This window comes from Rhinopithecus roxellana, chromosome 4 (assembly GCF_007565055.1).
Source record: "Rhinopithecus roxellana isolate Shanxi Qingling chromosome 4, ASM756505v1, whole genome shotgun sequence".
NCBI classification, from domain to species: domain Eukaryota; kingdom Metazoa; phylum Chordata; class Mammalia; order Primates; family Cercopithecidae; genus Rhinopithecus; species Rhinopithecus roxellana.
The window spans coordinates 81,761,808-81,785,759 of record NC_044552.1 but is presented as its reverse complement, the minus strand read 5'-3'; the positions used below and the strand labels follow the sequence as shown (position 1 = coordinate 81,785,759).

Sequence of the window (23,952 nt, the reverse complement as noted above, 5' to 3'; positions counted from 1 at the left end):
GTGGCTGCTATTAGCAGTTCAGAAGTACCTGGATTAAATAGCCATATAGTATTTCAGTCTTACTTAAAGTAAGTATAGAGATAGGGTCTCCAGGGCTGGTATGGCAGTGCCATAACATCATGAGAGTACTAAGTTCATTCCTTCTCTGCTTTCCATCCTTAGGACATGATTTCCATCTTAGGGTCACCACAGATTTTAAAATGGTGCTAGAGTTTAAGCCATCATGTATCAGTTTCAAATAGGCTGCAGCAGGAAGGGGTAAGGTCAAAAAAGGTAATGCCAGCTGAAAGGAAATGGGTGTAGATATGCAACTATCAGTCTTGACTCACGAGTTTTTCAGCTGGATAAATAGATAATTTTAGAAGGCTTTTAGAGTTCCCAGAATATCTTTATGCTTTGACCTCTAAAATAAAAAGCTTTGTAATGACTAATTATTCTGTCACAATATTGGCTAAGTTTTTCTTTGTCATTGTGTTCTGATGTAAATGTTAGCTATTTTCATTGGTAGTTAGGAAGGATACTTTTTAAAAAAAATTTAACAATTTAAAAGTCTAAGGTATCCAAGTTAATTTTCATGTGAGCTATAATTTAATGATATGTGGCTTTTAAAAGGTAGATTGTTGCTTCGTATATGTTTAAAAATCTTAGGAATTACTGTGTATTCTTTGGTACAGTTTTTGTCCATGACCTTTAAGTGGCTTTCTATTCACTTGTTTTTGCTAGTTCTTGATAAGTGGTTTTAAAAAACCAACTTGTTTCATGAGTTTAATTTTGCTCAATTTCTATGGACATGAGGCTTAAAATGTTTTTCTTAATGTGTTCTTTGATGTTAGTGGGTCTACTAAACCAAAAATCTGTTTATCTTTTATTTGCTAGTAGCAGTCTTTTAACAAAAACATTTACAAGTAAAAGCCTATTTTAGAGAGATGTTAGGATATGAGAGTGTCATAACTGTTAAGAGTCAAGAATAATTTACCTTTGAAAATGGCTATGAGTTTGATGTAGATCTTTTAAAAAAACAGTTTTTCCTGTTTCATGGTAGTGGAGGCAGCAATATTTTTCCCCCCATTTACAGATATATAAACTCAACTTGACATTAGAACTGATCATATGATAAATGTTATAAAATAAATGTTAATTTAATTCTCTCTTTACAGTTCAACATTTATGGACTAAAAGAAGAAATCTTTATAAAGGAAACTGAGAAAGAACAGTCAGATTATTAGAAGATAGCATAGAAGGTTGTATCAGGGAAACAAATATTTAGAGCAGTTTTAAACCTATTTTGAATCATTGACTACTAGAGGGATATTATAGTCTGTTGAGAATTGTGTCTGTTCTCCACTTCATTTCCCCAGATGTTGATTACTAAAATCTTTTGTGGGCACTCTTACCAGCAACATGAGAATTTTGGTTGCCATACATCTCTTAAGTCAATAGCTGCCCCATTTTTTTTTAACTTCTCAGATTAGTTTTGTCAATTCTAGAACTTCCTTATGTTCAATGATAGAAAGGTACTCTTGTGTATGGGCTTGTTTTATTCAGCACAAGGTCTATGAGATTCATCTGTATCTCATGTTTCTTTTTTATTGCTGTGTGATCATCTTTTATGTGAATATATCACTCAGTTTGCTTATCCATCCACTTGTTGATGATCATTTGGATCATTTCCAGTTTTTGATCACTGCATATGATGTTTCTCCAAACATCATTCTTGTGAAAGAGTTAATGCAGTAGACCTAATATTGCTGAATGCTTGTATGTTTTCAGGGAAGTCCTGCTTGTGTGGCTTACCTTTGACTACCAGAAACTTAGCCCTTGGTGTGTTCTCTGTGTTACTAATTGAAGGGTGGTTTTGTAAAGCTGTATATGGAACCATGCACTACCGGCTAGTTTAGATTGTTCAAAAACATGATTTTTGGTGAATTCTTGCTTTCCTTTTTGGAGTCTGTAGCTTTGGTAATCAAAGCTGGTCATTTAGGCAAATACGCTTGTTTTGCAAGTCTCCAATAAATGCCCTGGACTCTGCGAATCAACCAAGCTTCTCCGGGCAGAAGTCCTTTAACATAAGTTGTTGTACTTTATTGCTAGAGGAAGAAAATTGTTGGGTCATGTGATAGGTGTATGTTTAACTTGGTAAGAAACTACTAAACAGTTTTTTACAGTGTTGTACCTCACTCCTACAAGTAAAGTATGATAGTGTTAGTTGTTCTGCATTCTTGTTGACACTTGGTATTGCCAGTTTAATTTTAGCCATTTAGATTTACTTTGCATTTTCCTGATGACTTACGGTGATGAGCATCTTTTAAAATGTGCTTATTGGCCATTGTATATATTTTCTCTTTCTTTCTTTCTTTCGTTTGTCCGTCCTTCCCTCCTTCCTTCCTTTCTTTCTTTTCTTTCTTTTCTTTCTTTTCTTTCCTTTCTTTCCTTTCTTTCCTTTCTCTCCCTCCCTCTCTCTCTCTCTCTCCCCCCCTCTCTCCCCCTCCCTCCCTCCCTCCCTCCCTTTCGTTCTTTTGTTTTGTTTTGTTTTGTTTTTTTGTTTTTGAGACGGAGTCTCGCTCTGTCGCCCAGGCTGGAGTGCAGTGGCCGGATCTCAGCTCACTGCAAGCTCCGCCTCCCGGGTTTACGCCATTCTCCTGCCTCAGCCTCCCAAGTAGCTGGGACTACAGGCGCCCGCCAACTCGCCCGGCTAGTTTTTTGTATTTTTTAGTAGAGACGGGGTTTCGCCGTGTTAGCTAGGTTGGTCTCGATCTCCTGACCTCGCGATCCACCCGTCTCGGCCTCCCAAAGTGCTGGGATTACAGGTTTGAGCCACCGCGCCCGGCCCCTTTCGTTCTTTTTGATGCAGTCCTGCTCTGTTGCCCAGGCTGCAGTGCAGTGGCACAATCTTGGCTTACTGCAACTTCTGCCTCCTGGTTTTAAGCGATTCTCTTGCCTCAGCCTCCTGAGTAGCTGGGATTACAGGTGCTTGCCACCATGCCTGGCTAATTTTTTTATATTTTTAGTAGAGACGAGATCTCACCATATTGGCCAGGCTGCCCTGGTACTCCTGAACTCAGGTGATCCGCCTGCCTCGGCTTCCCAAAGTGCTGAGATTACAGGTGTGAGTCACCATGCCCAGAAATTGTGTTTATTTTCTAAAGTGAAGTATTGAAATCTGCCCATTTTTTAAAAAAGGTTGTCTTTTTATTGAGGTACAGGAATTTGTCTTATACTTTGCTATGCTAATTAAATATAATGGTAACTTAGGTGTTCAAAAGATTGTTTATCACACAAGATTAGGAGCACCAGGAATGCTTATAAAATAGTCATTAGGCTGTTTGGCTATCTAAAGGCCAAGCCCACCAAGTAACAGACACAAGTGGCATACTCAGACTGAAGCTAAACCTTACTCCACCTATTAGTTTATCAAAGTTTTTGGTGTGAGGCTGTCAGCCTACTCAAGTCTGTTGTGCTAATTCAGTTTCTTTTTTTTCTATTTTACACAAATTATTTTATTTGATTATTTTAATCACAATATTGGCATGGTATTTAGGGTGATTTACAAATGGCATTTTGTATTTAAGTTTTTAAAACTTTGGAATACTTGTTACAGTTTTTTTGTTTGTTTGTTTTTGCTTTTTTACTTTAAGTTCTGGGATACATGTGCAGAATGTGCAGATTTGTTACATAGGTGTACATGTGCCATGGTGGTTTGCTGTACTTATCAACTCATCATCTAGGTTTTAAGCCCCACATGCATTAGGTATTTGTCCTAATGCTCTCCCTAGTGCCTTGACCCCACCCCCCAACCGGCCCTGGTGTGTGATGTTCCCCTCCCTGTGTCCATGTGTTTTCATTGTTCAACTCCCACTTATGAGTGAGAACATGAGATGTTAGGTTTTCTGTTTCCTGTGTTAGTTTGCTGAGAATGATGGCTTCCAGCTTCATCCATGTCCCTGCAAAGGACATGAACTTATTTTTTTTATGACTGCATAGTATTCCATGGTGTATATGTGCCACATTTTCTTTCAGTCTCACACTTTCTTTCTCACAGTCTATCATTGATGGGCATTTGGGTTGGTTCCAAGTCTTTGTTATTGTAAATAGTGCTGCAATAAACATACGTGTGCATGTGTCTTTATAGTAGAATGATATATGATCCTTTGGGTATATACCCAGTAATGGGATTGCTGGGTCAAATGGTATTTTCTGGTTCTCAATCCTTGAGGAATTGCCACACTGTCTTCCACAATGGTTGAACTAATTTATACTCCCACCAACAGTGTAGAAGCATTCCTGTTTCTCCATAGCCTCGCCAGCATCTGTTGTTTCCTGACTTAATCACCATTCTGATTGGCTTGAGATGGTATCTCATTGTGGTTTTGATTTGCATTTCTTATTGACCAGTGAGAATGAGCTTTTTTTCATATGTTTGTGGGCTGTATAAACGTCTTCTTTTGAGAAGAGTCTGTTCATATCCTTTGCCCACTTTTTGATGGGGTTGTTTATTTTTTGTAAATTTGTTTAAGTTCCTTGTAGATAAATGTTTATGTCTGTTGGCTCTTAGATTTGCAATAGAAATGTTAAAACTCACTATTCTTTGGTTTGTAGTAGAAACACCAATATTCACTGCCCTAAAAGATTTATTGTCACTATCAGTTGCTCATAATATTAAAAGCCTGCATAAATTTCATTAAATGTCTATAGTGCCAAATTCAGTATGTTGACATTTTGTAATTGCTAAGTATAAATTAACTCTGCCCCTCTGTTGATTATTTAGGGTCCTATTTGATTTGAGTTTCTTTTATCTGTATTGCATGTAGTAGGGCTGTTTCATAAGTGTCCTCCAGATAAATGAGATAAGGCTAGCAAATGTTAAGAAAATTCTTTAACTCTAAAGTCATTTCTTCCAACACAATAAGTAATTTAGATTTTATTATACATTACTAACATGCATTTTTCCATATTTGTTTAACCATCTTAACCATTTCAAGTATACTATTCAGTGGTATTAAATATATGCATAATATGCAGCCATTGGTGCCATCCATCTCCATAACACTTCCCATCTTGTAAAACTGAAACTATACCTTTTTAATGGTAACTCTCTATTTTGCCTTTCCCCTCTCCTTCTGACAACCACCATCCTACTTTCTGTCTCTTTGATTTTGACTACTCTCAGTACCTCATACTGGAGTCATATAGTATGTGTCTTTTTATGACTGGCTTATTTCACTTAGCATAATGTCCTAGTTATGCTAAGTTCATCTGTGTTGTAGCATATATCATTTCCTTCCTTTTTAATGCTGAGTAATATTCTGTTTTATGTATACCACATTTTGCCTCACTATCCATCCATCAATCGACACTTGCGTGGCTTTCATGTTTTAGTTACTGTGAACCATGCAGTTATGAACATGGGTGTACAAATAACTCTTTGAGACTCTGTTTTCAACTCTTTTGTGCATATACCTGGAAGTGGAATTGCTGTATCATGTGTAATGCCAGTTTTCATTTTTTTAGGATACATCATACTGTTTTCCACAGCTGCTGTACCATTTTACATTCCTACCAGGAGCACACAGGGTTTCAGTTTCTCCACACCCTTGACAACACGTGTCATTATTATTGTTTTTTGTTAGTAGCCATCCTTATAGGTCTGAGATGGTAACAATTGCTTTCTTTTATAAAGGAGTACAATGATTATCATTCTGTAATTGCTTTCTATAATTATACTGGTACTATTATTTTTCATGAATACATATAAACAAATGAATGTGAAAATACAGATTTTAAGAACAGGTTTCTTAGGCTTAAAGTCTCAAATGTTCCTTATTCTGTTTTTATTGTTAAAGGTACTATATCTTTGGCTTAACTTAAACTCTATATTGAATTTAAAAAAATATTTTGACTGACTACTGGTTAAAAGTATTTCATATCTAACTTTTTTTTTTAAAAAAGCAGATAAATAGTAATTCCTATCAGTTAGCGTTGAATCTAATTTTGAATATAAGAATTGAAAACAGGATCATGAAGAGCTATTTGTCCTTCCATGTTCATAGCTGCGTTATTCACAAATTGCAAAATTTGGAGGCAACCCCAGTGTCCATTAATGGGTAAATAGAGAATCTAATTTTACTGTTCTACTATTCTTTTTACCTTTTCTCTGTTTTGATTTGTGTAAGATTGGTTGTGTAATACTGCATATTTTTTTAAACTTAAGATGAGAAAATTATTTATATCGAAAAGACCATATTATTTATAGCTGTTTCTTTAACTTGCTGGAATAGCAAGTGTTGTGTCAAGTGTACTCAAATTTAAGTTGGAATGAACACAAAAGTTAAAGTTCATTTAAATGAGATGGTTTATAGGAAGTTCTCAGCATTGTAGTTAGTACAGAGTAAGAGCTCATATGTCAGCTGCCACAATTGTTCTGGACCCAGTTATTACTATTGTTAGAAATTGCCACCTGTAATCTCAGCACTTTGGGAAGCTGAGGTGGGTGGATCACGAGGTCAGGAGATTGAGACCATCCAGGCTAACACAGTGAAACCTCGTCTCTACTAAAAATACAAAAACTTAGCCAGGCGTGGTGGCGCACGCCTGTAGTCCCAGCTAGTTAGGAGGCTGAGGCAGGAGAATGGCGTGAACCCAGGAGGCAGAACTTGTAGTGAGCCAAGATTGTGCCACTGTACTCCAGCCCTGGCGACAGAGCAAAACTCCGTGTCAAAAAAAAAAAAAAAAAAAAAAAATTGCTGCAAAGTTAACTTGAATTATAGATTGTTATTCTGATAGTACTGTTGATCTCTTGGTTCATGGGACAGAGAAGGCTATTTGGGCATCATATGCTATATAGAAAGAGTTATGAGTAGAGGGAATCAGGGGAGTGAATTTGTTAAGTGAATATATATACACATATAGACAGATAACTATGATTAAGTACATATGTATTTAGTAAAACTTGGTTTATTATTTATTTCCACAGCTTTATATTCTGTTATATTGTTCTGTGTGTTCTTCTGGATCCCTTTTGTCTACTTCTATTATGAAGAAAAGGATGATGATGATACTAGTAAATGTACTGTAAGTATCTTTATTTTAGAGGCCTCAGTTTAGGAAAGAAAAATAGTATTTCCTGCTTTTTCAGAGAATGACATGACTGAATTTTTTTATAGAGCAGTGTTGTCTAATAGAAATACAATGTTAGTTAAATTAAAATAAAAGGAAACAGTTGAAATTAATTTTAATTATACATTGTATTTAACATAATATATTCCAAATATTATTTCAAATATAGTCAAACAAACTAGTAATGAAATATTAAGTTTCTTTTTTTCACACTAAGTCTTTGAAATTTGGGTTGTATTTTACACAACAGTTCAAGCTAGCCACATTTCAAGTGCTTTCTAGCCACATGTGGCTTGTGACTATTATTTTAGACAAAGCAATTCTAGATCAGGCATACAAAGTTTTTTCTGTAGAAGGCCAGGAGGTAAATAATTTAGGATTTGTGGGCTATATGGTCTCTGTCTTAGCTACTCAAGTCTGCCATTATGGTGTTAAAAGTATCCAGAGATAATGAACATTTTATAATCCAATAAAACAGAAGATGAATCAGATGTGGCACACTGAATGTAGTTTGCTGGCCCCTGTTCAAAAGCATAAAGAAAGAGCACTTATAGGTTGTACTTACTAATCCAGGATAAGGCTGACTTTCTTTTTAGACGGGCGCTGTGGCTCATGCCTGTAATTCCAGCACTTTGGGAGGCCAAGGCGGGCAGATCACCTGAGGTCAGGAGTTAGAGACCAGCCTGGCCAACATGGCGAAAACTTGTCTCTAGTAAAAGTGCAAAAATTAGCTGGGCATGGTGGTGGGGGCCTGTAATCCCAGCTACTCTGGCGGCTGAGGCAGGAGAATTGCTTGAACCCGGGAGGCGGAGGTTGCAGTGAGCCGAGACTGCGCCACTGCACTCCAGCCTGGGCGACAAGAGTGAGACTCTGTCTCAAAAAAAAAAAGGACTGACTTTTTAAAAACCTGACAAATACAGCACACATGCGTGTTCAGAACTGCAGATCATTATCACTTAAGTATTGGTATAAACATCTTAATTAAAATAATAGTAAATATAATACAGGAGAATCTTAGAAATATATTAATATTATATAACTGAGTTGGGCCTATCTCTCAATTGCATGGATGACTGAAAATCAGGAAATCTATTAGTATATAGCAATTAATAGGTCAAAGAAAAAAATGTATATTAAAAGGTATATGTCAAAATCGAACACTTTGTAATTTAGGGGAACAGTTGTACAATAAGACTAAATGTCTTATCTTTTTGACTTACAGGATTTTGTTTTATACCTTGTTTACATTTGTATTTAAATTAGAAATAAATATATTCAGTCAAAAGCTAGCATCATGCTTAATCATGCTTAAAACCTCAAGAGCATTGGCATTAAGATTAGGAGCAAGTAAATTAACAGTATTTCAAATGACTCCTAGAGTGATAATCAACGTAGTGTTAGAGAAAAAAAATTAGACATTTAAATATTTATAAAGAGAGTCAAAATTGTTATTTGCAGATACTATATTACTCTATATTTGGAAAAACCAAGGTATGTAAAGTAAGGTAGCTAGTTGCAAATTTAATAAAATCTCCATGAGATTTATGCAGTCTCTTTCACTTCTTCCAGAGTGCACATTCTTCTACCCTTTGGTTGATCTCAGGATCTTCTTTATCTTTTCTTCAGTTTTTTTCCTAAGGAATATCTTACCCCCTTTGTGAATAAGAGCTTACTATGTGAAACATTCATTCAAATTTTAAAAGATCATTTTTAGATGCTTCATTAGTCTGAGAGCACAAATGTTATTTCTGACTGATTTAAAATGAGATTATTTTTAATTCATATTCAGAATGTCCAGCTTTGTCTTTATTTGCTTTTCTTGTCTTTGGAGTATATTATAGGCACCAAGCAAAACAGTTTTTAAATAGTTTTTAAATTCCCAAGTTATGCGCCTTAGGAGAGATTATTAACTTCTCTGGACTTCAGCTTCCTTATGTCTAAAGTAAAGATGAGAACAACCTATCTTAGAGTTGTTATGAGAATTAAATGAGTTAACATATGTGACGTTCTTATCAGTGCCTGGCTTATGTTATATATGTATGAAATATATATTTATGTAAGTATATATACACATATACACATATACATAAATACATAAATATGTATGTGTATAAATATAAATACATAAATATATATGTGTATATATACTTATATGTATATATGAGTATATATACAAGTATATTTATACTCATGTATATACTCAAACAAAAACGTGTATATTGTGTTGATTATTGTTATAAACCATTTTGATGAATTGGATGGGGCATTGTAGATTCTGATTGCTGTCTGGGGGAGTATTACATATTCTGATAATTTTACTAAAGATGCCTACTGGAGAATCAACTATACTTTAGGTGGTTTGGTTTTTATAAGGGCGTAACTATTGAAAAGATTTTAAAAATCTCATATTTTGCAAAGATACTTAAGATGTAGTATATCCGTTTTCTTTAAATTTTAAGGTTTTCAACCTTAGTTGAAACCTTTGACTGTAAGCGTGTATCTGATGTGAAGGTACTGTTAAACTGTTGCAAGAATATTTTATATTTTAAAGGGCTTTCTAAATGTTATACTTTTTTCTCCTTGGCATCTAGCAAATTAAAACGGCACTCAAGTATACTTTGGGATTTGTTGTGATTTGTGCACTGCTTCTTTTAGTTGGGTAAGTCTTGGTTTTTTTTTTTAACCATGAAATGGAAATAGAATTATTTGAAAAAAATAATAAAAGGATCATTCAGAAAAATCTAGGAAAGAAAAAAAATGTAAAAAAAAAAGAACAATCCACTCTCTGTATCTCCAAGGAACAAAAGCCACGATTTAACAGTTTTGTCTATGTCGTCTCATCCAGACATTTTTATGTGCTTGAATGCATGCAGAGTGCACCTCCCTTCTTGCATGTACCCTACATGTTTTAGTTTTACACAAATGTGATTATATTTTATATAATTCTTGGTAATCTACTTGTTAACATATTGCGGGCATCTCTTCAGGATAGTAAGTGTAGATCCATCAATTTTGACTACATTGCATTTCCTTCTAAGGATACAAAAATATATTTAAGTGAACTTCTAGTAATAACTGCTTAGACATTTATAATGTTTCCCCATTATTATAAATAACACTTTGATGAAAATCCTTGTCTGTGCATCTTTTCAGATTTGACCCTATCAGTCTTTAACTCTTTGTCAGTGAATTTCCTTTCTTAATTCTTCTTGTTTTTATACTTATATCAATAACATTTTGCTTATTTGTTTGTACATCTAAAATTTATCCTTGTTAATGGAAGACATTTATCTTTGTTAAAAATAGGTCATTAGTCTTTCTTTTTTTATGTTAGGAAATACATTAGGAGTTAATACATTTTTTGAAGTTTCTGTTTATAATTTAGTCTCACAATTTTCAATACATAACTTTCCATAAATTAAAAAAATTACTTATTATATGTAACTTGTAATAGGAATAAAATTGTTGAGTAACTTTTTGTATTTCCCGGCGTTCTTAGGATGCGTGTGTTTTATAGTCAAGTCATATTTTCAGTTCTTTTTACCTGCCTTGATGTGTCATGAAAAAGAGTACTTTTTGTAAGCACCTTTTTTAGTGGTTTTTCTATGTATTTTAGCTACCGAGTATATTTCTAAAGTATTTTTTTGGCTTTTTAAAGAAAGCTAAATCTACTTATGTTAATTTCCCTTGTTAACATACATGTCCCTTGTATGTAAACCTGAATTATCTAGAGTGGGAGTCAGCAAAATTTTCTTAAAGCATAGATAGTGTTTTAGATTTACTGTCTGTATGGTCTCTGTGTCTCTCTTGTAGCTCAGAAGTAATCAGACAATACGTAAAGAACATGACTGTGTTTTAGAAAAACTTTATGAACACAGGCAACCAGTAGTTTGCCAACTCCTATTTTAGAACATGAATGAGAATCACCAATAAAACTACAAATCTTTGCAACAGTCAGAATAAAAGAGTAGTGAATTAAAGATTATTAGCGTTTCAGCCATCTAGGACAGTGTTCTTCTCATTACCATATGTAAATGTTTGAATGAGGTGTGCATTTAGGTTAAGTGATTGACAAAAGGTCTTGAAATATTTTTGAAGGTGGCATATTCAGAGTTTCTTTTAAGAGAAAACTAGATAATTTTATGGCAAAGCCGTGATCTAGATTTAACTGATTCATGTAGCTCATATGTTTTTGGAACACTTATGTGTTGGATACTATGCTAGATCTTTGGGCTAAAGATAGAGGACCATGGTCTCTGTCCTCTAGGTTTACGTTGTGGAGGCATGCAGATTCATACCTTGAATTACAATGTTTAAGTGCTCTGATAGGAGATACATACCAGATGTTGATGGTAGAGGAGCAGGCTCTTACTCTGCCTTGAAGAATCAGGAGATCTAAGAGAAAGTAATATTTGAGTTGAGATTCGAAGGAATGGGAATTGGTCAGCTGACTTGACAAATAAAAAAGATGAGTAACATGTATATTGTTTTCGTCTGCTTTGGCTGCCATAACAAAGTATCATAGACTGGGTGGCTTAAATAACAGTCATTTATTTTCTCATGGTTCTGGAAGCTAGAAGTCTACGTTAAAGGTGCTGGCAAGTTTGGTTTCTGGTGAGAGTTCTCTTCCTGGCTTATAGAAGGCCACCTTCTTGCTCTGTCTTCACGTGGCCTTTCCTTTGTGCTTGCAGAGGGAGAAGGGAAGGGGGAGAGTGAGAGGGTGCGGGAGAGAGAAGGAGCACTCTCTGGTGTCTCTTCCTCTTCTTATAAGGACACCGATGCCATGGGATAATTAGGGCCCCACCCTTTTGACTTCATTTAACCCTAATTCCCTTGCTAAAGGACCTGTATCCAAATACCATTACATTGGGAGTTAGGGCTTCAACATAGGGATTTTCTTTTTTCTTTCGTTTGGAGAGTTGAGTACAGGGGATTTTATTGATAGTACATGACAAAGTGGTACTCCCTAGGTTCTTCCTTCTTCAGGGGGTCTGGCACGGAAACTGTGACCAGGGGAGATTCTCAATGTGGTGGGGGACTGAGTGCGGCAGGGACTCCCCATCAGCTGAGGGCCTCTCTCTCCCTATTGTGCTCTTGCTGAAGCTGGTGATCCAGGGGCTCTTACCCCTTGGAAGCCAGGTGGAACATGAGTTCCACCACCCTGTTGCTGTAACCAAATTCGTTGTCATACCAGAAAACGAGTTTGAAAAAGTAGTTGTTGAAGGCAGGCCAGCCCAGCATCGAAGGTGAAAGAGTATCACTAGTAAAGTTGGAAGAGACAACCTGTTGCTCAGGGTAGTCGAGGATGCCTTTGAGGGGACCCTCCAATGCCTGCTTTACTATCTTCTTTATGTCATCATATTTGACAAGTTTCTCCAGATGGCACATCAGGTCCACAACCAACACATTGGCAGTGGGGACATGGAAAGTTATGCCAGTAAGCTTCCTGTAGCTCAGGGATGACCTTGCCCACAGCCTTGGCAACACAGGTAGAGGCAGGGATGATGTTCCGGAGAGCCCCACAGCTGTCACACCACAGTTTCCCAAAGGGGCCATTCATGGTCTTCTGAGTGCCAGTGATGGCTTGAACTGTGGTCATTAGTCCCTCCATGATGCCACAGTTGTCCAGGGTGATGAAGCAGTTGATAGTGCGGGAGGCATTGCTGACCATCTTAATGCCATTTTTGTACTTCTCATGGTTCAGGCCCATCACATGGGGGTATCAGCAGAAGGGGCAGAGATGAGGATCCTTTTGGCTCCCTGCTCTAAGAGAATCTCAGCCTCCTTCATGGTAGTAAAGATGTTGGTAGACTTCACAACATTATCAGCGCCCAAATCACCCCATTTAATTTTGGTGAAATCTTGCACCTGTAAGAAGAGGGTGATGGGATTTCCATTAATGACAAGCTTCCAGTTCTCAGCCTTGACAGTGCCCTACAACTTGCCATGGGTGGAGTCATGTTGGAACATTTAGGCCATATAGTTAAGGTCACTGAGGGGTCAATGATGGCAACAATATTCCCTTTGCCAGGGTTAAAAGGAGCTCTGGTGACCAGGCACCACTATGACCAAATCCATTTACTCTGCCCTTCATTTCCACCATGATGTCTCAGTGATGTGGCTGGTGCTGCTGCAAAGATGAGGCTCTCTATAGAATGGAGGAGCAGAGAGCCAGCAACATATGAATTTTTAGGGAACACAATTCAGTCTATAAAATATATTAACTGGGAGGCTGAGGTTAGCATGGAGTGTTTGAAGAATGACATAAAAAGTATGATGTGAATTTAGATTTCCCCTCCCCTCAAAAAAAGAAGGGTAATGTGATGTTTCAAGTGTTCCTGTGGGCAAGTGACAGGGTATGACATTAGCCAGGTAAGTAGACTCTGGGTCTTACATGCCATATTTAAGAAATTTTTAATTTTATCCTACTGAGTAATTGAAAGGCAGTGAAGATGTATATATATTTGTGTGCATGAATGCATGAAAATAAATATATATGACTTTAAGAGTTACAGCACTGTGGGCCGCGCGTGGTGACTCCTGCCCGTAATTCCCGCACTTTGGGAGGTCGAGGCAGGTGGATCACGAGGTCAAGAGATCAAGACCATGCTGGCCAACATAGTGAATTCTACTAAAAGTACAAAAATTAGCTGGGCATAGTGGTGTGCACCTGTAATCCTAGCTACTTGGGAGGCTAAGGCAGGAGAACAGCTTGAACCTGGGAGGCGGAGGTTGCAGTGAGCTGAGATTGAGCCACTGCACTCCATCCTGGCAACAGAGTGACACTCCGTCTCAAAAAAAAAAAAAAAAAAAAAAAAAAAAAAAAAAGTTACAGCACTGTGGAGGATGTATTGCAAGAGGATTTTGGGTGTTGGGTTGGAAAAGTGGTATGTAAATAGTAGGTAGGAAGATCAGTTAAGTAGCCATTATATAAGTTCAGGTGAGCTTTGGAACTACAGTGGTTACCAAGAGAACAGAGAGGAAGAAACATAAGCTATTTGGAAGATAAATATGAATTGACTTGGTGATGGAGTGTAAGAAGTGAACATCTTATTTTCAGTTCTGCTGAATTCATCATTTCCATTTCATATCTACTGAAATTCATTAGCTTTTTCTTTGTCTCTTTCTGAAGAGATAATGTGTGTTAAGCTAATTCAGTGAATCAGATTGGGTAGAAAATATTTTTACTAAGCAGTTTTTTAGTTTTATTATTTTCAAGGGCATGAGGGAAAAGTATTGTCTTACTAGACTCTAGTTTATATTTTAACCCATTTATGCCAGAGGTTGCAAATTTTTTTAGTGAAAAATCAGACTTTGGTGATGACCTTGAGCAGTGAAATATAAATAACTCCCACAAGCTTAATATTCCAATAATGGAACACTAGGCATAAATGGCTTAATCTAATACTTTGTGTTTTTGGAAGCTGAGGTGCTCTGTATACATTTATTTTTTTCTAGAAGGGCTGAAATTTTAAAAGTATGTGAACCTTTCTACCACACAAATCCCATTGTATACTAACTCTTGGTTACTTTAATGTCATCACCATTTCATTTAGTATGCTAAATACCTGATAATCTTAACTGCTGTCTCTTTCCTCAGAACTGATATATCTGTATTATAACTTTATTTGACTTCAGTTACCTTTTCATCTGTTGGTAGGCATTTCTTTTTCTTTATAGATCTTTGTCTGTGGGGCTGCTATTTGGCCAATGAACAGTGGTTTATTCTTTCTGATGGTTAAAAGGTTGACATGCTTTTATACCAGTCAGGTGCTGCTCTGCCCTCTGGGTCTTCTTACCCTACATCAGTTCCATTGAAAAAGGAAAGCCTGGTTCATCAATGTCCTGCAGAATTAAGGCCAGAGTCTGTTGATTAATTAGTGCCTTTGCCATATTTTGAGTTCAACTTATGGATGTTTTCTTAGTTTATGTGAAAATATTTTAGGTCTGTTTTTTAGATTATAAAATCCTGGTGGTAAAGTGATTTAGGAACCTGCTTTGAATTTGTGCGTTCGTTTGTACCTAAAATACCAAGTGCTCAAATGTTACTCTCTGATGGATGCTTTCGAAGTATTTTCCTGAAGTCATTCTGATAGTAGTGTGGGTCAGTTAGTCTTTTTAGTCTTTTTAATTTTTTTTTGGTTATATAAGGTTCCCTCTGGTGTTACTCTCTTTTGAATATTTGAACTACTAGATAATTCTGCTCAGGAGTTGAACGTGTGTCATCAAGAGCAAGAATTAATTAATTTTCTTCTCTTTCCGTACAATATCTTTGATTACGTAAAACTGACAGACTGAGTTTTAGAATATTGCATATTGAGCCCTATGAGTATGAATGCTATTTTTAGATATCCTAATACATATTTCTTTTTTAATAGTACGATAGGTGGTATTTTGTACAACATAGAAATTTTTGTTTTCCCACTCTCACAGATTGGTTATTCCCAACTAACAAGTTCAGAACATACTTTCTGGGATATCCAGAACAAACTCTGTTCAAATAAAGGAATATCATATAGGTAGTTTTTTCTTGCTTAGTTTATATTTGTGTCATGGATGTATAATATACAAAAATGTTATAATTTTATTTCTTGATTCCACACCTCTGCTCTCATTTGTTTGATTTCATACCTCGGTCAACAAATAATAAACTTTCTGCATTTATTCCTCTATGCCTGTGAGTAAGCACCTTTTTTTTTCTAAAAGTGGGGAGAAATAAGTCTCGAGGATTAATAACAATATAGTAAACTGAAGTCAATGCAGATTGTTAGAAATTTAACCTCCTGACATGCTGTGCCCAGTCATTTTTAAAACAAGAGTTATCAGTAGCAGCAGGAAATAGGGATTCTTTTTTTCTTTTTTTTTTACTTCCTAGTCCTGTTTGTTCCTACCCATATACAACCTAAGGGATACCCAGCTCTTTACCTTAGTCTCTTGATTATCTTCTTGTTATTGATATGGGCTAGGTAATAAAGTGAACATTTATTTATTCTACCTTTTCCCAGTCTGAGATCATACAGCAGGTCCTAGGATGCTAGCTATCTCTATTATTTCTACAGTTCCTCTTCACCTGTGGGTTGAAAAACAAATAGTTTTGAAACTACTTTCATTGTGTCTGTTGGATAGAATCTTGAAAGATATATTAATAGAAAAATACTAATAAAAAAGTAATAATCACTTCTGATTCCACAGTGAGACATTTACTGTTTATTCTAATGTATTTCTTTTGTTTCTTAAATAATTACATACATGTACATTCTGCTTTACTGATTTAATACAGATGTCCTTAACCTTTTTTGTGGATTGTTTTGATCATCTAAAACCTATGGTCCATTCTCAAAATATTATGTATTTATTTTTTGTTTTTTCCCAGCTTTATTAAAGTATAATAAAGTATTTTAAGTGCAGAAAACATACGAGATTACAAGGGAAATTTTACTGAATGCAACTATTAAAACAAATTTGTAATGAAGTAAATGCATAGGTATTTAACTCTTCACTCCCCTCTGTGCATAGTACAGATTTTATTTATTGTTTTGAAGAAAAATAACTTGAGTTTCAAACTATCTAATTTAACATTTTATCTTCAAAGCTATTAAAACAATTATTTTGTCTTTTGTAGTGCCTTTGTTCCATTGAATGTTCCCAATAACAAAAATTCTACAGAGTGGGAAAAAGTGAAGTTCCTATTTGAAGAACTTGGAAGTAGTCGTAAGTATCGTTTTTTTTTTTTAAAAAAACATAGTAATTCATATTTCCTGATACTTTGAACTTTTGAGAAGCAGTCTATTTGTATTTTGTTAAGAATTTAACCCCAACTGGGTGTGGTGGCTCATGCCTGTAATCCCAGCACTTTGGGAGGCTGAGGGGTTGGGGGTGGATCACAAGGTTAGGAGTCTGAGACCAGCTTGGCCAACGTGGCCAAACCCCGTCTCTACTAAAAATACAAAAATTAGCTGGGTGCAGTGGCAGGTGCCTGTAATCCCAGCTGCTCGGGAGGCTGAGGCAGGAGAATCTCTTGAACCCAGGAGGTGGAGGTTGCAGTGAGCTGAGATTGCGCCATTGCATTCCAGCCTGGGAGACTGAGCAAGGCAGTGCGAGACTTTGTCTCAAAAAAAAAAAAAAAAAAAAAAAAAAATTTTAACCCCACCGCTTTTCTAACTCGTTGTTTTGAACCTAATGCTAGACAAATTAGAAGTATTGCGTTCTTAAGGTTTGCTTTTAGCCTTCTAGCTATTACGTAGCTATTTTCTTGACCTCTTCGACAAAGTAGAAGTATTGCGTTCTTAAGGTTTGCTTTTAGCCTTCTAGCTATTACGTAGCTATTTTCTTGACCTCTTCATAAAATTACCATGTTGAAAGAAAATTTAATCTTTTCTTCAAAGTATTTTAGCAGTGAGGCTCTTATAATTTCTAATTCACTTAGGATAATATAAAATAATATGTTAAAGAAATATACTGGGTATATTGGGTTTTATTTTTAATTTTTAATTAGTAAGAGAGAACCTTTATGTTTTTGTTTGAGATTAAATCATCTTTTATATAAAATATAATTTACAGAGGTTTTGTATGAATTAAATACTGTTTTATAAATTTACCTCATCAAAATATTTTGGCATGGCTTTTCTAGAAGTTTTCCTTAACTTACTCTGTGTGACCTAGGTTTTTACAGAAAAAAAAAGGCTCATGGGTTAGATTAAGAAAGTTGCTTAATCATTGAAAAAATAACTTTGGCGTTAGAAAGTGATGTTAAAATACTGTGTATCATATTAAAAATTCCTTGTGCATTTGAACATAGTAACCTTATTTTCAAAGATACCTAGTGTACTTATTCTATAAATATTATGCAGAAAAATTGCTTTTTTGACTATTCTAATAGGTACTGTACATTCTTTGATCAGTACTTCTTTCTTTTTACCCAGGTACAATACTAAACAATGATTAAATTAAGTCTTGCAGTCTGCTGTATGAGTTCTTAATTTTCTTGATTTCCACTTAAGATCTCATGTTGTAAATTGTGATTCATTAATATCTTACTGATACTAGCAAGAATAAGGGTAGCAGGCCTGGCATCTACTAATACTGAATCGTCAGATTTATGTACCTTGATTCTATCGCTGATAAATTAATAGCTTCTTTTCTTGGAGTTAACTCCTTTAGATATCTTGAGTAACTACTCTTCTACCCTAAACGTTATTTCATAAGTTATACTTTGAGTATTAGTATAACTTGAATTGGTGATTAGATAGGTAGCATTATTCTGTTTTTTTGTAATTCCATTCTCTTTAGTCTTTATTTATTTTTTTTGTCTCCAATGTTAAACACCATATTCTAGTATACATGTTACTTATCACTCTAGATCAGCTATGTAAGTCCAAAACAGTTACGCAACTATTCTTAATTTTCAGTCCTTTTGTCTCTCATCCCGCCTCCTTGCATTGCATTTTTCAGGCATCAAGGGTATAAACCTTTTTATTGATTGATTGATTGATTGATTGATTGGATTGATTGATTGAGATGGAGTCTTGCTCTGTCACCCAGGCTAGAGTGCAGTGGCGTGATCTTGGCTCACTACAACCTCTGCTGTTTCAAGTGATTCTTCTGCCTCAGCCTCCTGAGTAGCCGCCACCATGCTCAGCTAATTTTTGTATTTTTAGTAGAGATGGGGTTTCACCATATTGGCCAGGCTTGTCTCGAACTCCTGACCTTGTAATCCGCCCACCTTGGCCTCCCAAAGTTCTGGGATTACAGACATGAGTCACTGCACCTGGCCTATATAACCTTTTTTAAGAAAATGCTTTATATGTAGTAAAATGCATAGATCTCATGATACATGTATATAGTCATTGTAACCGATTGCAGTCAAGGTACAGAACACATCCATCACTCCAGCAATTTTTTTGCAGTATGTCGTTCAGTTAATATCATCCCCCAGGAGAGGCACCATTGTTACAATTTCTGCCACTATATATTAGTTATATTAGTTTTGCTTTTTTTGAATATTGTAAGTGGAATTCTGATTCCATTTATTAATGATTCTTTTTTGTGTATGCCTGGCATTTTTCATGAAATAATGTTTTAAAATTCATTTGTATTAGTAGTTCCTTTTTATTGCAGCAGAGTAATGCATTTTGTGACTATACTACAACTTGTTTACAATAGGATTTATTATATCATAAAAATGTATATGCCCAGATCAAAGACCCCCTAACATATAAAGATAATGCATCTTCAAGTATCTTCAGCACATGTTTTTATTCATCTTTTACCCAAATGGGAATAATTAGTAATGATCAATTTTGAGTTATTTGGTTCAGATGATTTTGACTATTAGTAATATTAACATTTTGATTGGCCAAATATGTCAGCATGTCTATTTTATCATTTCTAAGGCACATAATTTTTCAGATTTTTACATCTCTGTTTGGGAGATATGTTTTACAAGTGATAGTACCTTAAAATTATTATCAGCCAGATGTCAGACCCCTCCTAGCTTTATGAACACGTTCTGTTGATACTTCTGGTATGATCAATAAAGTAACAGCATCAAAATGTCTTTGATTTGATAAAAAGTCATTTTAAAAAATTAAGGCTTAAAAATTTGCCTTGCGTGATTGTGAATTTGTTAATAATATGCTCTCTTTATGTGTTATACAAAACTGAGACATGAGTTTTAAGATGATAGATCATTATAATTTTATTAGTACTCATAAAAGATTAGTGTTAATACATTAAATTAATCGAAACTTTGTATTTGGTTCCACAGGACTTGCATTTAAACTCGATCAATACAGGCCTAATAGGACCTGTATTAAAACTGGAAAAAGTATTGCTCCTACCTAAGAATATTCAAATTTGCATAGTATTTTATTACATAATTTGATATATTTATGTGGAAGTGTCATTCCTGCCCCTCACTCTTTGACCTTCCTTTAGATAATTTCCTAAATCCAACTAATTAGCATAGTATTTTGTGTGTGTGTGTGTGTGTGTGTGTGTGTGTGTGTGTGTGTGTGTATTTTTGAATCTATTTTCTAGTTGTGTTTGCTTTTATTTTTCTGCCAAGTGGGCAAGCTTGTCCTTTCAAGTTAAAAAGTGAAATAAACTCTTTAATTAAGATTTTAGTTTTTGACTGTCTATTAAGAACTGATTTGAAAATTAAGAACAAAGAAACTAGAAGTCTCAAGACTGAGTGAGGGGAGAAGGGAGAAAGAGTCAAGGTCAGTAGCTTTCCTATGAAATGTTATTTCTCAGGGTCTGCCATTAAGAAAGGCCATGTGATCTTTTTAATCACCTTTTGAGCATCTGGTATTTTACTGATCTCTTTTTGGGCCCAATAATTAGCCAATAATTTTCCTCTTAATTTTAAGAGGTGAAGGAAAGAAAATCTCAGCTAGTCTGAAAGATTTTTCACAAATCAGTTTTTAAAGAGTCCTTCAGAAACTCTTTTCTCCACTTGGAGTTAGCACTTCAAGAATACGGTAATACATGGTGGTTTTTATTTCTTCAAAATGTGTAAGCAGCTCAACTTTCTATGTAATTTGCCAAATATAAGTATTTGAGTAGTGTATATGTACATTTTTAACAGTTTTTCTTTCTTCACAGATGGTTTAGCTGCGTTGTCATTTTCTATCAGTTCTCTGACCTTGATCGGAATGTTGGCAGCTATAACTTACACAGTAAGTGAAATGGGAATAATTGAGTTAAAATTGCCTTATAAAACAATTTTTTTACCTTAGTAATTTATTAAACTTTATTGTTTTCCTTTATAATATTTTGATTCTTTTTCAACTTTTCTTCAGTTTTCTTTACTTAAGGGTAAAATTTTAACTACTTAGTCGTCATCATTTTAGCTGTATTTGTGCAATGTAATAATCAAGTTTTATAGCTTACGAACCTTGAAGGTGATTATATACTGTTATAATAATCTATGCTTATACATCTATATTATAGATTTATAATATCTGATATGCTTATAAATCTATATGCCTATTAATTAGCATATTAATACATTTCTAATATAAACATATATAATATAAGCATATTAATAGATTTATAAGCATGCTTATAAATCTATATGCTTATAGATGCATATAGATTTATAAGCATGCTTATAAATCTATATGCTTATAGATGCATATAGATTTATAAGCATATTAATGGATTTATAAGCATATTAGAACTCTGAACCATAGACCATATCTATTAGTGATTTTGCAGATTTACTCTACTTGGGAATATAGGGCTTTTAAAATCAGGTATCTTATATAACTTGACACTTCTCTTGTATATGAAATCTCTTCTTATGCTGCTCTCAGACTTTTTTTCCCTTCAGTCTTCCTGGAAGTGGTAAGGTGTGAATTATAAATGACTGACAAGTTGTATACAGACTTCTCTTTGAGTCTTTTGCTCACATTATAGATAAAAAGCTAGTAATAAATGCTTCTTTATTACTTATCTTGAGAGTTGTATAAGCAGCATTAATATTATCTGGAACCTTTCAGATTAATGAAGTTTATGTGGAAGCACTCTTAATTCTTGCAAAGATGAAAATTCTGGTTACAAAGGAAACTTTTTTTGGGTATTTTCTTAAGATGTCTTCCTTTAGACACAAAGGAAGTGGCTATTACTGTAAGAGTAGAATCTAGTTTTGTCGCATGATCATTCACCTGCCGTAATGTATAATAAAAGAACCCCAAAAGACATACATTTCAGTGTCTTACAGGTGCTTATTTGGGTACTCAGTTTTATTATTCATTGACATTTTTGTGTTTTTATGTGATACCACGTAAGGAATTTGCCATCTAGTATCAGTGGGTGATTATTCTTCTGTCTCACAGAATGTACAGTATAGTAGTTGTCTTTTAAGAAGTAGTCACAAGTTAATAACAAATTAGGAATTAGACCTGGATTCTAATTGCTATTATTCTGTGACTGATCTGTTGTGCTAATCTTGGGTTTGTCCTTTAACCTTTCTGGATCAGTGTCTTCCCTATTAAATTGAAATAGAAAATGTTCCACAGGGATTTTTGAAGGTCAGATGATACTATTTGTAAAAGTGCTTTGAAACCTATAGAGAAATGAGGATATAGCAATCAATGAAACATTAGTCAGGAGAAAAAAAATAGAGAGAAATTCAATATGTAATGTCAATGTCAAGAACTATGAAGGGCCTACGATATTTACCCTACTTGTAACCTGCCAGTTTTATGAATGGCAACTGAAGATGTAAGACTTCTACTCACAGCAATAGCAGTAGCCATAGGATCAACTTTTTTTTGTATTGGTTTCCCGAGTCCCAGTTCCCCTGGGGCAATTGGGAGAGAACTAGATGAGACCTGCACATAATTGAGTGGGTTGTAGAAGAGGAGCCCTGAGCTTAGGGAAGCTGAATCTTTTATAATGGATGGTAAGCATGCCTGTCCCTTGCTGCAGGAAAAGATATTTTGTGTATCTACCAAGATATTTGCTATACAAAGATCTTTGAAAAGATAGTACAGAAAAAAAAAAAAAGTGGTGGGTTGGGTGGGGATGTCAGTTAGCTCCTGGCTTGCAAAATATGCAGAAATGAAAGATGCACGGAGACATGTCTCCCAGTGGTCAGTTGGTAGATACTATGAGGAAAAATAAGGCAGCATAAGGAGATAGACAGTAGTAGAGGCTGAGACTACTGTAAAGATCAGGAATAGTTTCTAACATCTGAACAGAGACCTGAATGAAGTGAAAGTAAGTCATGACAGAAGAGTAAGGGTGAAGATTCTGAGGTGGGCATGTACATGTTATATTCAGATACTAGCAAGGAGGCAAAGCTATTGTGGTTGGAATTCAGTTGACAAGGGGGAGTAGTAAAAGTTTCATTGAGAGGTAACAAGAGGCCATGTCATGTGAACTTTATAGTCCACAGTTAGGGTTTTGAATTTTATACTGATTGAGATTGGAAGCCACTGTAAGTTTTTAAATGGAAAAGTCATGGGCTCTGACAAACATTTTAACAGTACTACTCTGGTGGTTCTGAATTAAATAAGCTATGGGGGTAGCAAGTGGGAGTGGAGAAAGTCAGTTGTTATTAAAATTATTTCAAAGAGAGCTTCTTTGTAGGAATGATATTATTGGAAAGAAATATTTTAAACTATTTTATATTTAACTGGAAACTTTGAAAATTATTTAAATCAATTGAACCAACATAATATTCATACTGAATTAGTTAAGCTATCCTTAAAAAAGCTTCACTTTTCTAGAATACAGCAGGTCCTCAATAACATTTTTTTTTCATGTTGTTTTCTTATAATGTTGACGTGAAAAAAGATCAGTTTCTGGCTAGGGCCACCGTGTGGAGTTTGCACGTTGTTTCCATGTCTGCATGGGTTTTCTCTGGGTACTCTGGTTTCCTCCCACATTTCTAAGATGTGCACATTAGGTGAATTGGTATGTCTGAAATTGTGCCAGTAAGAATTAGTGTAGGTATGTGTGAGTGCACCCTATAGTTGGAATGGCATCCTGTCCAGTGTTGGTTCCTGCCTCGCAACCTGAACTGGTGGGATAGGCTCCAGCCACCCGTGACCCTGAACTAAGAATAAGTGGGTTGGAAAATGAATGAATAAATGAATGCAAATTATTGTATAAGAAAAATTCATAAAGTATACTACATACAAGTGCATAACAATAATTGTAATACAAAAACGTTCAGCTAGCCCAACATTGTTGTTTGTTTTTGTTTTTGAACTGTGTGGTGGTAGGAGGTGCTCTTTATAATTTTCACTTTGCAAACATTTATTCCTTAATTTAACCCACTATGACCACAACCATCGTCACTCACTGATTCACCAAGTTGAGTATTTT

General features: G+C 35.2%; 1 protein-coding gene across 2 annotated transcripts in view; it reads left to right on the top strand.

Annotated features, from left to right (window-relative positions):
• LMBRD1 (LMBR1 domain containing 1) overlaps nt 1-23,952 on the top strand; it is a 130,819-nt gene that overhangs the window by 38,952 nt on the left and 67,915 nt on the right. For both annotated transcript variants that reach the window (XM_030928612.1, XM_030928613.1), the window contains exons 4-7: nt 6,971-7,068; nt 9,705-9,772; nt 16,736-16,824; nt 20,719-20,792. In XM_030928612.1, coding sequence (XP_030784472.1) covers nt 6,971-7,068; nt 9,705-9,772; nt 16,736-16,824; nt 20,719-20,792 — 329 coding nt within the window. The remainder of the gene's footprint in view (nt 1-6,970; nt 7,069-9,704; nt 9,773-16,735; nt 16,825-20,718; nt 20,793-23,952) is intronic.